Below are 14,732 nucleotides of genomic sequence, written 5' to 3' on the forward strand. Positions count from 1 at the left end.
TCGTCCCTGCACTAGCGCCCCACCTTCATGCCGACGACGTCATTCCTTGGGCCTCAGAGATTGTCTCACATCATGCCTTAAACTGCTTGACATTCCCTCACAACACACAGCGCCTCCACCTCAGCTCTCACGCCTCAGTGTTGTTTTACCTCCCCTACCACTGCTTACTAACCGGAGCGTTTTCCCTAACACCTTTTCTACTTAGACTTGAAATGGTTGGGGCCTTTTACGATGTTTGACTCAGGGACAACATTTGCTTATATTTCGTGTAATGCTTAGATTAGGTCATGTACTATCTTCTAAAGTGACAAAGGGTGATGTGATGGAATAAAAACAACTATGAACTATGTCGGTGTTGAGAATAGAGGCATCGTCGACAACCCTCCCATGCACCATGACACTGCCTCCGCGACCAACTTTATGGGGGGCCGTTGCGGGCGGCAGCGATCAGCTTGCGACGCAACCATTCCCTCACGCGTGCACAGCACCAACCAGTTTAGCCACGGGAGGTTGCGTGAATTAAGCAAATTCAATTATTAATACAAAATTTTGTGGTAGATGAAGAATGAAACTGACGCAATTTGAACCTGTGATTGACTTGAGCAGGATTTGCATACAGGTTACAGAGATGGCAGCCACGAGTTTGTTGGTGAATTCCAGGCTGGCTACGAGATGTGATCCTCTACGCTGTTCGCCCTCGCCCACCACGGCACCTCCCCACTGAGGAGTGACATTCAGACCCTGCTCCCACAGATGCCCACTGGAGTCTTGATACATGTGTGCTTTGGGTGTGCGTCAGCTGTCCATGTGTTTGTGGTAAAAAAAAAAAAAAAAAAAAGGCACCTTGAATGAAATGTGTATAATGATTACAATTATTTTCTTCGTTGATCGTGTGCATAGTGTTTGCCCGTCTGTCTGCATGTGTCTTCCTGTCTCCATATGACTGTCTGTCTGTCTGTCTGTCTCTCTCTCTCTCTCTCTCTCTCTCTGTGTTTGTCTGTCTGTATGTATGTATATATGTATGCATGTATGCATCTATGAATGGATGGATGAATTCATGAATATGAGGAATTATACGTATGTGAATACATGAATGATGGAAGTATGGACGGGTGATTGCATGCTTGGATGAGTAGATACTTGAGTTAGTTTAAGGAATAAATGAACGGGCTAATGGATGATTTAACACTTGGGTGGATTGCTTGCTATGACTGATTGACGAATGAAATGAATAGAATAATGAATCTCAATTCCAATTAATTGATTAATGGATAAATTGATGGATGGATGAGTGGATGGATAGCTGGAGCTGGAGAGGTGGATAGAATGCACAGATGAGTGAATGGTTAACTAGATGCATTACTTAATGTATGGATGGATGGATTTAATGTATGTATGCATGGATGATGGATGAATGAATCAATCAGTTGATTGATACATAGAAGAGTGGATGAATAAATGCATGCACTGATATATAGATGGATAGATGGGTGGTTCTATTCATGGATGGATAAGTGGATAGCTGAATGGATGGATTCATGAATGGATAAGTGGATAGCTGGACGGATGGATTCATGTACTGATAGATGACTCGTTGATGATTATGGATTGGTGGATTGGCAGATGTACAGAAGGATGCATGGGTTTGTGATTGGATGTATGAGCGGATGGATGAGTAGATGCATGGATGCATATGTGGATGGACTGGTACATGAATGGATGAGTACACTAATTTGTAGAAATAAATGGATGGGTCAGTCTCTGTTTCTCTGTGTGTTTCCGGCAGTGGGTGTGAATTGCTAGTGAGTAGCAATGGCTGATTAGTGGGTCAGTAATACAGTACTCTGAAATGGTTGTGTCTGCAGGAAAGTGATGAGGAGATGAGATGGTATTGTTGTTGTGGTCACTTGATGGCGGTGATGGTGGCAGTGGTTGTGTCCCATTGTGTCCTCGCCAAGTGGTTTGCCTCCCTATTTTCTCATTGCTCCGAACATTATATCATTGTCCCTTACTGTTAAAACTAAAACTCGTAACTAAACTGTCGATAACAAATATATACATTGAGATACATATATATATTTAATTGAAATAGCTCAGTATATCTAAAGCACCAGTGCACAGTTTGTCCCAAGAGTTAAATTAAATACCTAGACAGGTGGAAGAATGGATTATTCTGAGTAAGGAATCTTCGACTTCTGGCGTTAGAGGATTTTTTAAAATTATGCTCTGCGACAGTTACTTCTGGCCCCGGGCGGGGTTGAAGGAGGGGAAAAGTGAAGGAGGCAAGAACAGGTAGAATGACAATTTATTCTGAATAGTAACAGTTTTATACACACATACTCTTCTCGGCTCACTCTTGGGGTTGGTTTATTAAACCAATCCTTGCAGGTCCAGGCACGGGATAATTTTAAAACTCCTCCTAAAGTAAGTCAAACAGAGTATGTGTTTATAGCAGATTTTTAACAAAGGATGGTATTCTCCCACCTGTTCTTGTTGCCTTCCGTCCCTCACTCCCACTCGGGCCCGGGAGGGAAGGCCGCAGTGCCTAATTTTGAAAATCCACCGAACTCCGAATATTACGCCGGAAAAAGATATATATAGATGGAGGCTTTTTTTTTACTCTGAATAACCTTTTCTTCCAAATGTTCAGATATTTCGTTTAACTCGTGGGACACCCTAATAATATATATATATATATATATATATATATATATATATATATATATATATATATATATATATATATATATATATATATATATATATATATATATATATATATATATATATATATATATATATATATATATATATATATATATATATATATATATATATATATATATATATATATATATATATATATATATTCTGACAATGATGGTTCCTGTCTCTTCTAACAAAAGAGATGATATGTATATAAACAGTTTATGCTATGTTATATCGCAGATTAATGTCCTTTACTAACACCAAACTCTCTATACATGGCACCACATCTACAACCAGATAATAATAAGGAAGAACTCGATAATATCTTACTTCTTGTCGTACCTTCAGTTCAAGCTCCCGCATTTTGTTGTTCATCATTATTGTCTTGCGTGTGATCTTCTCCCCCGGCCGGTTGAGACGCAGCACCCACGGTAACCACTGCAGGAAGAGGCTTTTCACCTGTAGAGGGAAGGAAGGAGAGAAAGATAAGGTACAGGTGGGGATGGCGGTGTTACCGAAGAGTGATGCCTTAGTGACCAGTAGTGAGGCGCTCCAGTGGTCAGCTACGCCGTGCCATGGTTTGTGTAATGTGTGTTACAGCACATGGTAGCCACACTGAAGGCAATAGGCAGTAAAAAAATAAATAAAATGTACACACACACACACACACACACACACACACACACACACACACACACACACACACACACACACACACACACACACACACACACACACACACACACACACACACACACATACACACGCACTTTTTCATCACAAGAATAAACGAGTATACATAACCAGACGTAGGAATATTATGAATCCTTGCAATGGTTTCGTGAGAGAGAGAGAGATAGAGAGAGAGAGAGAGAGAGAGAGAGAGAGAGAGAGAGAGAGAGAGAGAGAGAGAGAGAGAGAGAGAGAGAGAGATTTGCTAGACTGTAATGTAAGACCGATTTCAGTATTATATATACATACACACATACATATATATATATATATATATATATATATATATATATATATATATATATATATATATATATATATATATATATATATATATATATATATATATATATATATATATATATATATATATATATATATATATATATATTGTCACCATCCATATTATAGTATAATGCATCTGTACGAAATTATATGTTAATAAGAAAGAAATGTTAAGAAATAGCTTGTTATTCAAGCAAGGCGCACACAGCCTGAGCACAGAGCTGCAGCCTCCCTGCTGAGAGACCGCAGGCTACTTGTAGTACGTAACACAAATTAAACAAATTGATGCATGTGGTTTGCAGAATAAAAACTGATAAAAAATATGATATGAAAGAAATTTCAAAACTAAGCGAACGTTTGATAGTATTGTGACACATGTCCTCTGGAGTGCGCAGTTAGCAAAGCGCTGACCAGTGACCAGTCCTCACCTGACCGAGACGTGCTGCGCCTTACACCAGTGTATTCTATGTAATTTCGAAATTTCCCAAAGTAGAAAAAAGTCAGAATTATTACTAGCCAAAAATGAAGTTCGAGCAATTTGATAAAGAATGTTTATTTTTGTATCTTCACACATCCTCATGATTCTGTGATGTATAACATTGTCTTAAGATCACCGTGAAAATCAGTATGTACGGACTTGATTTTGTATCAAGGCAGAGAAGCCTTCCAGATGATGCTTAGACGTTGATGGCTAAGAGGAGTGTGGTAGTGGTGGTGGTGGCGGCGAGGGTGGCGACGGCGGGCCGGCTGGTGCGGCGAATCTCCGTAAAGATGTAGCTCCCATCTGTTGTTGATCCGGGACTAGGGAAGAAGGTCAAGCAAGTGAGTGTGACCTGCCTTGTAGGTGTCCTTCCTCACACCCGGGACACAGGAGGACTTCCCTTCGGACCTCTTGTTTACATATATTTAATATGACAGTAGCAAGCGACAAGCGGAGCTTCAGGGAATCGATTAGGTTGGCGGTGAGGGCAGCCTTCCTCTCCTATGCTGGTGACTTGACCTCTTCAAGCCGACCCTTCTCCCGGCCATACAGCTGCTACAACCACCAATGTGGGCTCGGCCTTAACGGAAACACACACACACACACACACACACACACACCAATGGAGCCAAAACTGGGAAATAGAGTTTAGAGTGCTAAGTGTCATATTCGCTTGACGTAGAGAACAAAGTGAGACTCCTCACGGTAATATAATACTTGTGATCAAGAATTAGACAAAGAAAAAAAATAGATGTGGAGGTACAAGTGACCAAGTCACCACAGCAAGCATTTGATTCCTGAGGTGACTTGTAAATATTATCAACGAGAATTGCATTAGTCTATGTGTATGAAACAGAAAAAAAAAAAAAATAATAAAATAAAAACTTAATAGGTAATTCTTTTTTATATAGACAAGGCCTGAATATGTCGCTGTAAAATAGTCACTATAGAAAAAAAAAAATAAGGAAATTAGAGATGACTAAAAGGACTTCAACCAGACTAGCGCCAAGTGTAGCATGAGAATGAGGAGAGATCAGACAAACAAAGACTGACAGTGCTGGAGGAGAGAAGGGACGAGATTTAATTATTATGTTCAAGGCAATAAGGGAGTTTAAAAGAAAAAAAATGTGGACAGAAAGGAGCTTCCGACAAGGATGATGAAGAACAAAGGATCTGGAGTACATACTGAAAAAAAAAGAATAAATAAATATGTACCTAAATAATAACATAAAAAAATGACATCTAGAATGAGTTCAATACGGAGACAGTATGTGAATAATTGAAGAAAAATAACGAAAATAAGGAGACTGCAAAAAGTCAGTTGACCTACATGGGGCAGCTCCTTCTGCACTTCAGTGCACACACACACACACACACACACACACACAGATACGTGGCGAGGCAAATGGGCGAACCTCTTGATGTGTAGCCCTGTTCACGTCGCACGGAATGTAACCCTAGGGGTTGTGGGCTCGCTGTCCCGGTGTGTGGTGTGTGAGTGGTCCCAGTCCTACCCAAAGATCGGTCACTATGAGCTCTGAGCTCTTTTTGTAGGGCAACAGCTGACTGGGAGACCAGCAGACGACCGTAGGTGAATAGGTGAATGACACACACACACACACACACACACACACACACACGGCTCGCAACCAAGAAGGCTAGGGTTAGGGTCTCGGGGGCGGCGCGGCAGATGGGCCAGTCTATCTCTAAATGTGCAACCCTGTTCAGCAGAAAGTAGGTGCGGAATGTAAGCCGAGGGGTTGTGGTCTCGCTGTCCCGGTGTGTGGTATGAGTGGCCTCACCCAAAGACCACACGGGAACGGCTGGCTGTATCGCGAGATCAGTAGTCGACCGTAAATGAAAATGAAAATGCACACCACAATAGGTCTATCTGTCTATCTCTACACAGTTATTTTCTTGTTTTTTTATGTATTTGTATGTTTTCTTGTTCTTTATGTATTCAGGTATATGTTTGTGGCGTTTGTGCTTATAAAATGTCTGTACGTACCTCTACATTTACGTTTGTATTCATATCAATCAACTATCTATATATCTCTATTTATCTATTCATTTATTTATCTTTCTATCTGTCGATCTATCTCTCCCTTCACCCATCAATCTATGTAGATGCTTGTTTATCTGCCCTTCTCTCTCCCAGTCTCTATTTATCTACCTACCTTTTTATACACATATGTGTTTCTATACAAGTATTTGCTCATGTCACTTTGTCCATCTACTCAGTGACACACATTGGTACCATGGGATTTGGGATAGGAATCCCTTATATATTTACACTTTAGCTTGTGGCTTGTGACGAGGTGATGAAAGTGAAGAAAAAAAAACAACTTATTTGAGCTTCCTTTCATATATATATATATATATATATATATATATATATATATATATATATATATATATATATATATATATATATATATATATATATATATATATATATATTAGATAGATAGATAGATAGATAGATAAGCAAATAGATAAAGAGATAGAAATATACATACAGACAAATTTATGCTTAGAGTTATCTATAGATGCGTCGATACTCAAATATAAATTAACAAATAAATACATACACATAGACACACACCACACGCACACACAGACACACACACACACACACACACACACACACACACACACACACACAGAGAGAGAGAGAGAGAGAGAGAGAGAGAGAGAGAGAGAGAGAGAGAGAGAGAGAGAGAGAGAGAGAGAGAGAGAGAGAGAGAGAGATGTATGTGAAGTCCAAAAAAAAAATGGACCATAAAGAAAAGGGGAGGAGGCTTGGAGAAATAGTAAAATGGGATAGAGAGAGGGAGGGAGAGAGGGAGGCTCCACTAGGAATTGCAATACAACCCTCAATATCGGGAAACGCATCAGAAAGCATTTAGCCTTTCACTCCGGCACCGTTCACGATGATTCAAAGTGTGTTTCTCAGTAAGGCTCCTCATTCCTGCTTCTAATTCGCATTTCAGCCTCACACTACTCTCGTTTTCGTAGTCGTTCACAACTAAGCGTAATTTTCCTTGTTCATTAAAGTTATTCAAGTAGTCGTTCTCAGGAGTCACGACCAATCGAGATGACACATTGGTGAAAGGAATAGTGCAAGTATTCGTTCTAGTGGCAGGGGTTTAGTGTCCATATCGATATACTACTGGACACGGGAAGGCTGGTCTCAGGGGTATCCTGGTAAGTGGCGTTTGGTTACAAAGTGCCCGATGATTCTTTATGGGAGTACTCTCCGACACTTATCCTGCTGACAAGTCGGTAAATTGTTCTTAATCTAGTTGTCTTGCATCAGAATGGAATACTGTGCCTCCATTGCAAGCCTTAAATGTTTTGGTGTCTCAATTGTGAGTGTCATGACGCACCTCACACTTTTTTGGGCAAGGCATCACACAGAAAGGTGCAGTGCAATGGGCAATATGAAAGTGCTTTTAAAGTACTCAGCAAGGGAAACTTTTAAGGCTGGCAAATGGAGACTCCAGCCTCCGCCATAATGTGGATCCACGGCTGTAAACGCAGGACACATCTTCGTCTTTAAGAACCAGCTGCTGTATGTATAAAAGTAATGGCAACAAATTGACAGTGCTTGTTGTATCTATTATAAACTTAATACAATACTAAAGGCACAACACCATGAATTTGATGAAGTATAAAGCAACGTTTACCTGAAACCTCTGATACGACCTGATAGTTTACGCCGTGGTACTTGAAAACAGCGAGAACTGGGTCACGAGGACAGGCGAAGTGTTTTATTTACTTTTTTTCTCACTTGACTTTTCGCATGTTAAGCGTTCCGCGGCGCTCGGGCAGGCGGGGAACGATGTGCTGGAGCCCTCGCGAGACCAGACTTCGTAAGACAACCCAAAAATGGAGCAAAACATTAAGGACACTTGGCCTCTGGGGTGGCTGTAGCTTATAAAAAATATTAAAAATACACTCTAAAGGTGGTGGTGGTTTCTCGCAGTGTTTTCCGGTAGAGAAGCACGACACTTTTATATTGAACTTATTGTCTCTTTTATCAGAGGTTTGAAATTATACAAGAGTGACCTCGAAAACCTTAAACCAGTGACCTTCCCCAGACCTTGAACGGGCGGCCGCGGGAAGCTCTTGGTACTGTAATGGTGAACTTTTCTTGTTCATTTACAAATGATGTGCCCTCTCAAGGAGGCATACCTGTAATTTTTCTCTGTTAACAGGGGACAGAGGAATCTTTTTCTAGAAAATGTTGGCAACAGTGTGGTGAGGCATCGGGACAGTGGCAGACCTGCGTGTGTGTGGTGGGATCAATAGGTAAGACTCTCCTTCCTCTCCCCCTCTCTCTTGCTCCCTCCTGCTCTCTCTCTCTCTCTCTCTCTCTCTCTCTCTCTCTCTCTCTCTCTGAGGAGCCTTCACCTTTACTATCTTGCATTTCTCACTTTAGATTGAATAGTGTAACTTAACACAAATAGCCTAGGAAGAGACAATAGGTCTGATGCAGTTTTTTTTCCCTTTGTGTTTTCTCTCTCTCTCTCTCTCTCTCTCTCTCTCTCTCTCTCCTCTCTCTCTCTCTCTCTCTCTCTCATCTCTCTTCTCTCTCTCTCTCCTCTTTCTCGTGTCGTATTGTGTGTGTGTGTGTGTGTGTGTGTGTGTGTTTTTGTTTTGTCTCATGTACATTTTAATATAAGTGCCGCCATTTACTCACATAATCGCATGGGCCCACCACTTCCCGTGCCTCAAAAAAAAAAAAAAAAATAAATTAATAAATATAAAATAATATAATTGAATAAATAAATAAATAAAAAATAAATAAAATAAATAAAATAAATAAATAAACTAATAAATAAAAAAGAAAATAAAACAAAAAATAAATAAATAAACAAACAAATAAAAAAATGATAGTAATAATGAATAATAATAATTGTTGAATGATGAACCTCGAGAACAGCTGACTCCTTCCTCCGCACTGGTGTACATGGATAATTTTTGGTTTATATTTTTTATCACCTCTTCCCATCCCATCCCACCTTTCTCTCTCTCTCTCTCTCTCTCTCTCTCTCTCTCTCTCTCTCTCTCTACATATGATGTATGACTGATGCACTAGATTTTGATTATTACGTAGAGAGAGAGAGAGAGAGAGAGAGATGAGGAGAGAGAGAGAGAGAGAGAGAAGATGAGAGAGAGAGAGAGAGAGAGAGAGAGAGAAGAGAGAGAGAGAAGAGAGAGAGAGAGAGAGAGAATGGCACATAGGATACGCATACTAAGGCACTCATACATACCCAACCACTACTCACACACACACACACACACACACACACACACACACACACACACACACACACACACACACACACACACACAAACACACACACAACACACACACACACACACACACACACACACACACACACACACACACACACACACACACACACACACACACACACACACACAAACCGGTACCTTCCAGCGCTAAGCAGACTAATACAAAAAAGACAAGGCTTGTACTCACCATGGGCGACATTTCGTGGGTTTCCGCCGACCGATGATGGTAGTTGAGTATAAGAACGGTGCTAACCACACTCGAGGCCACCATGAACATGATACAGTTAAAGTAGGTGCCTGTTGGGAACACGGGAGATGAGTCAAAGAGATGTTCGTCACCGCTGAGAGAGGGTTAGCATTCCCACATCGAGCAACGCCCATCAACTAAATGAAGACTGACTCTTTACTCATTGACTAGTACTTACTGTACGTTGAAAAGGGTGTAAAAATATTAATTACTGTAACTTCTTACGTGGCTTCATTGTACCTATCTATACTATGAGAAAACAGACTGCAGTGCAAGCTACAATGAGATTGAAGTTACCTCAGTGTGCAATGATGACGACCCTTCTTACACGGGTCCTACAAAATAGTACTACTAGAGGTACACACTGTACAGAGAGGGATGTCGTTGGGAAGGACGTTACAAAGTCACTGAGATATGTAACTTGGGGAGTGGGAGGGAGTGTCTCCAGAATCCAAAATGACCTAGCACAATGTGGCATTTTATGAAGACGGACACACCCATGCTGCGTCCTTACCGAGCACTAGCGGGCACACGCCAGGCGTACCTCGTCCATGGATTCTGGCGACGCTTTCACTGCATACAGGGAGTATGGTAAAACACACCAGACAGAGGGAGGTCAGGCAGGATCATTCTAAGAAATACTGCAGACTATTATACATACATTGTTAACTTTCCTATCGTCCTCAACTGATGTAAAAAAAAAAAAAAAAAAAAAAAAAAATATATATATATATATATATATATATATATATATATATATATATATATATATATATATATATATATATATATATATATATATATATATATATATACATATATATGACTAGGGGATAAATCTGCTCTTTACTTCTTGGGCTCTGACTGCTCGATGTGTATGCTTGTTGAAAGCATGCAACACTGCATTGTCACTACCAACACATTAAACATGCATGAATTCCACGCAAGGGGGTGGCAGGAAGGGGTAGAAGGGTACGGGGAGCTGGGAAAGACAAGAGGGATTTGGGGTAAGAAGGACTTGCGAAGGATGGGTGGCTTGAGGACGCAGCTTGACAAGAACGTGAAGAGGAGCACAGAGTTATTGCGGCGAGGAAAAAAAAAAGAAAGAAAAGAGAGAAGATCCTGAGAGAGAGAGAGAGAGAGAGAGAGAGAGAGAGAGAGAGAGAGAGAGAGAGAGAGAGAGAGAGAGAGAGAGAGAGAGAGAGAGAGAGAGAGTCATGGGTGACTGGAGTGAATGATAATGGGTGCTTATTATTATTATTATTATTATTATTATTATTATTATTATTATTATTATTATTATTATTATAACTGTTATATTTTGTTGTTAGTTTGTAGTAGTTAATGTAATGTTAGCTTTTTTTTCAGTCTGTGAAACAAAAATTGTCATGCTAAGTTGTGATGTAGAAAAGTAAATTAATGAATTGAAATTAAAAGAAAGTGTAATTTGAATAATGATAATTTATACTTAGCTTAAAGACGAATTGGTTTCATAACCAGAGTTTAGATCATTTGAGCTTGATGATTGAAATAATTTTGCAAAGGAAAGATTACTAACTAGTATCGGACTATATATATATATATATATATATATATATATATATATATATATATATATATATATATATATATATATATATATATATATATATATATATATATAAATACAGTGAAGAGAGAGAGAAAGAGAGAGAGAGAGAGAGAGAGAGAGAGAGAGAGAGAGAGAGAGAGAGAGAGAGAGAGAGAGAGAGAGAGAGAGAGAGAGAAAATAATCGGAATAAGAATAAAGGTTTATATATATATATATATATATATATATATATATATATATATATATATATATATATATATATATATATATATATATATATATATATATATATATATATATATATATATATATATATATAAACATAACAGAGGAATCAGCTTCCTCATAAGAGTAAAAGCTGCAAAGTTCAAAGCCTTCAAATATTATAGATATATGTGAGGAGATATATTAAATGGCTACGGTACATTGAGCTTAGTTAAAAGATATATTTAAGCAAGAAATCTGAAAAATAGTTTGGCACCCTTCAATTATCAGTGGATGGCGGGGAGAAAAGGAGGAAGAAGTAGCAGGGAAGGTCAGGGGGAAGCGGCGTGCACTGTGCTACAGGAGGACAGGTGGAGGTGGCGGTGGCTGGGAAGCGGTGTCAGGGGGCGGTAAGATACTCTAATGTCAACAACTACCTTCAACGTCTATTTAGTAAGCAGAGTTAAAAACTATTCAAAAAGTTTCAGTATCTATTATCTACGAATTTTGTTACTTGGTATTCGTCATGCATTATATTTTGATTAAGAAATGTAAAGCTATTTGAAAAAAATGTATGAAGGGCGAATGATTGTCAACAATTATACCACCGGAGAGATATGCAAAATCATCATTTCAACTGTTACCATCAGCATATTCGTGAGCAGGGGGAACATATATGACACCAATAACAGGGTAAGATGCCCCAGAGGCAATGAAGAGGAACCCAAGTTAAGAGGAAGCTAGTGGCAATAATATAGTCTAAAGAACCTTTATGAATAATGTTTTTGCATACCACCTAAGGGGTGCCACAGTGTGGAATGCAAAGCGGTTTTTTAATGGGATTTCCATTTTCATAGGTTTGAGTTATATTTGGTTTATAAAATTGCCAACCTGTACAATTGTGATAATTTTTGGAAGATTAAATTTGAAGTTATATAGAAAACTTGTTGGTTTCACTCTGAGGGATCTTACATAATTTTAAAAACTTTTATATATATGTGTTTTATATGAGCTTAGTCCGTCGATACTTGGATGCCGAGGGAGAGGAGTGACTGACTTAGGAAGCTGAGAAAGACTTCCCGAATTAGTGAGTAATCGTTTCATTTCTTTCTTTTATATAAATATCTGTTACGTCCAATGGGGAAAAAACATATTTAAAATGGGGAAAATTAAAAACAACGTATCTTAGCGTGTGTTTCGGTTAGCAGGAGAGCTGGGTGAGTTAGGTTTAAGCTTGTGTTGTTAGGTGTGTTGTTTAAGAGAGGTTACATTGTATGATTATTGCCACGATGAAGCTGAAAAGATAGAATTGAAATTAGTTAGTTCAATATTTAGACATATAGTTAATTAGATGAGTTAGCGATTTAGATAAATAGTATAAATATGAGAGAAGGTTTGACGCTGAGTGACATTCATAGTGTTGGGTTTAAATGCCGTGGGTTAGTTTCACTTATATATTTTCCCTGAAGCTGAAAAAAGGAGCATTAATGGAGTCTTAGAGAATCCGTCGACGCTGCCGAAGATGGCCTCGTCAAACGTTGCATTAAGGGGAGTCAAAAAACAACATGCAGAAGGACTAAAAAAGAAGCAGTCAAGTGTGCACAACTGGTGGGAGAGGGACACGGGGCCTGGCGGGGCAGACTCGAGTGTAACCACCAAGGGCACCTACTACTGATGGCACATTGGGCCGGTCCGAGAGGGCCATGGATCGAGAGTCACTTATCAGTATTCATCAACTTAACAAAGGCAGTAAGATATGAGGGGGGACAAGTATTTGGCGTCAACTACATATTGGGCAAGGATATATTGAGTCGTCGAGAGAGTAAGCAGGTATTTGGGGAGTGGAACAACAACTCAGTCATGAGGAGTGATTGAGTGAGCGGTGTGGACCACGAGGGGTGGTGGGGTGGGGGAAGTGTGTTCTCACCATTGGGCGTCACACGGTATCATGGTTGCTGCTCATTGGAAACAAACATATTGATCCATGAAAAAGTTAAATCACTTTTTTCTTTCTTGCAGGATCTAATTACAGAAAGGAAATGCATATTTTAAGTAACTACTGCGTATATATATATATATATATATATATATATATATATATATATATATATATATATATATATATATATATATATATATATATATATATATATATATATCATATTACACGCAAGAGACGAACATGTACTTTGAGTACATACATATGCGGGATTATCATACTTTAGTTGGGGGAGGCCAGCTGGTCAGCTGAGGGATGGAAGCGCATCGTGAATGACTGTCCTTAAGTTTGGAATTGTCCCGAGACTGCCCTCGGCTGCAGGCCGCTGCGCTCATTACAATTTTCTCTCTGAGTGTGGCTTGATTTAGCAAAATTTATAATTATACAAGTAGACAGATGGACAGCGAAATGCCCCTCTATCACGAGTTCTGCACACTCGATATGTGGCGAGGGAAAGGAGAGAGGCCAGCGTCCCATTCCTGTCTTCTGATAGGCTGGCTAGATGTAACATAGCGGCTCTTCCTGTCATGTAATTGTTGTCATGTTAAGGCTTCTCTTGCCTTTTCATTATTTAAATCAATAGGCATCGTGACTAACCCTTGCTAGCGATTTCATGGCCGGCAAAAGATCGAAGGTATGAAGATGCCAATGCATAATATATATAATATATATATCATGTGTGACTGTGTATGACAATTAGATAAATGACACAAAATAGTGATAGGGGTGGAAGGAAAAAGTCACTGCAGCATAACTGCAGCATAAGTAAGTAAAAACTGTTGCAGCAGTTTGGTCAGTATAGGAAGTGGCTGTTTTTGTAGACGAAGCTCAAGAGGACACAGGAAACTGTTGTTTTACAGAGATTGAATGTTTGTATGTTTTTTTTTTCTTTTAAGTTAAGAAGTGATTGTAACAAGTATCAAGGGAAGAAACGCCATTACGACAGTGAAAATTTTGTTTCACATTAGTTGAATGACTATTTAAATAGCAATGCAAATTTTAGTGTAAATTATGTTATTATATTGAATGTAACAGTTATTACGTCGGCAATATTGTTGGTGTATTTTGCGTGACTGCACCTGTTACTGTTTGGAGGAGGAGTTTGACGAGGACGAGGTGGAGGAATGGGAGAGGAACGAGGATCAGGAGGAGAGGGGAA

General features: G+C 39.2%; 1 protein-coding gene across 13 annotated transcripts in view; it reads right to left on the reverse strand.

Moving 5' to 3' along the window:
- The window catches only part of LOC135102890 (acetylcholine receptor subunit alpha-type acr-16-like), a 69,804-nt gene that overhangs the window by 8,311 nt on the left and 46,761 nt on the right, over nucleotides 1-14,732 (reverse strand). For 7 of the 13 annotated variants that reach the window (XM_064008497.1, XM_064008498.1, XM_064008502.1 and 4 more), the window contains 2 exons: nucleotides 9,720-9,829; nucleotides 3,040-3,168 (listed from right to left, as the gene is read on the reverse strand). In XM_064008497.1, coding sequence (XP_063864567.1) covers nucleotides 3,040-3,168; nucleotides 9,720-9,829 — 239 coding nt within the window. The remainder of the gene's footprint in view (nucleotides 1-3,039; nucleotides 3,169-9,719; nucleotides 9,830-14,732) is intronic. The other 6 variants (XM_064008501.1, XM_064008503.1, XM_064008500.1 and 3 more) reach the window with 1 other exon arrangement.

This window comes from Scylla paramamosain, chromosome 8 (genome assembly GCF_035594125.1).
Source record: "Scylla paramamosain isolate STU-SP2022 chromosome 8, ASM3559412v1, whole genome shotgun sequence".
Taxonomy (NCBI): domain Eukaryota; kingdom Metazoa; phylum Arthropoda; class Malacostraca; order Decapoda; family Portunidae; genus Scylla; species Scylla paramamosain.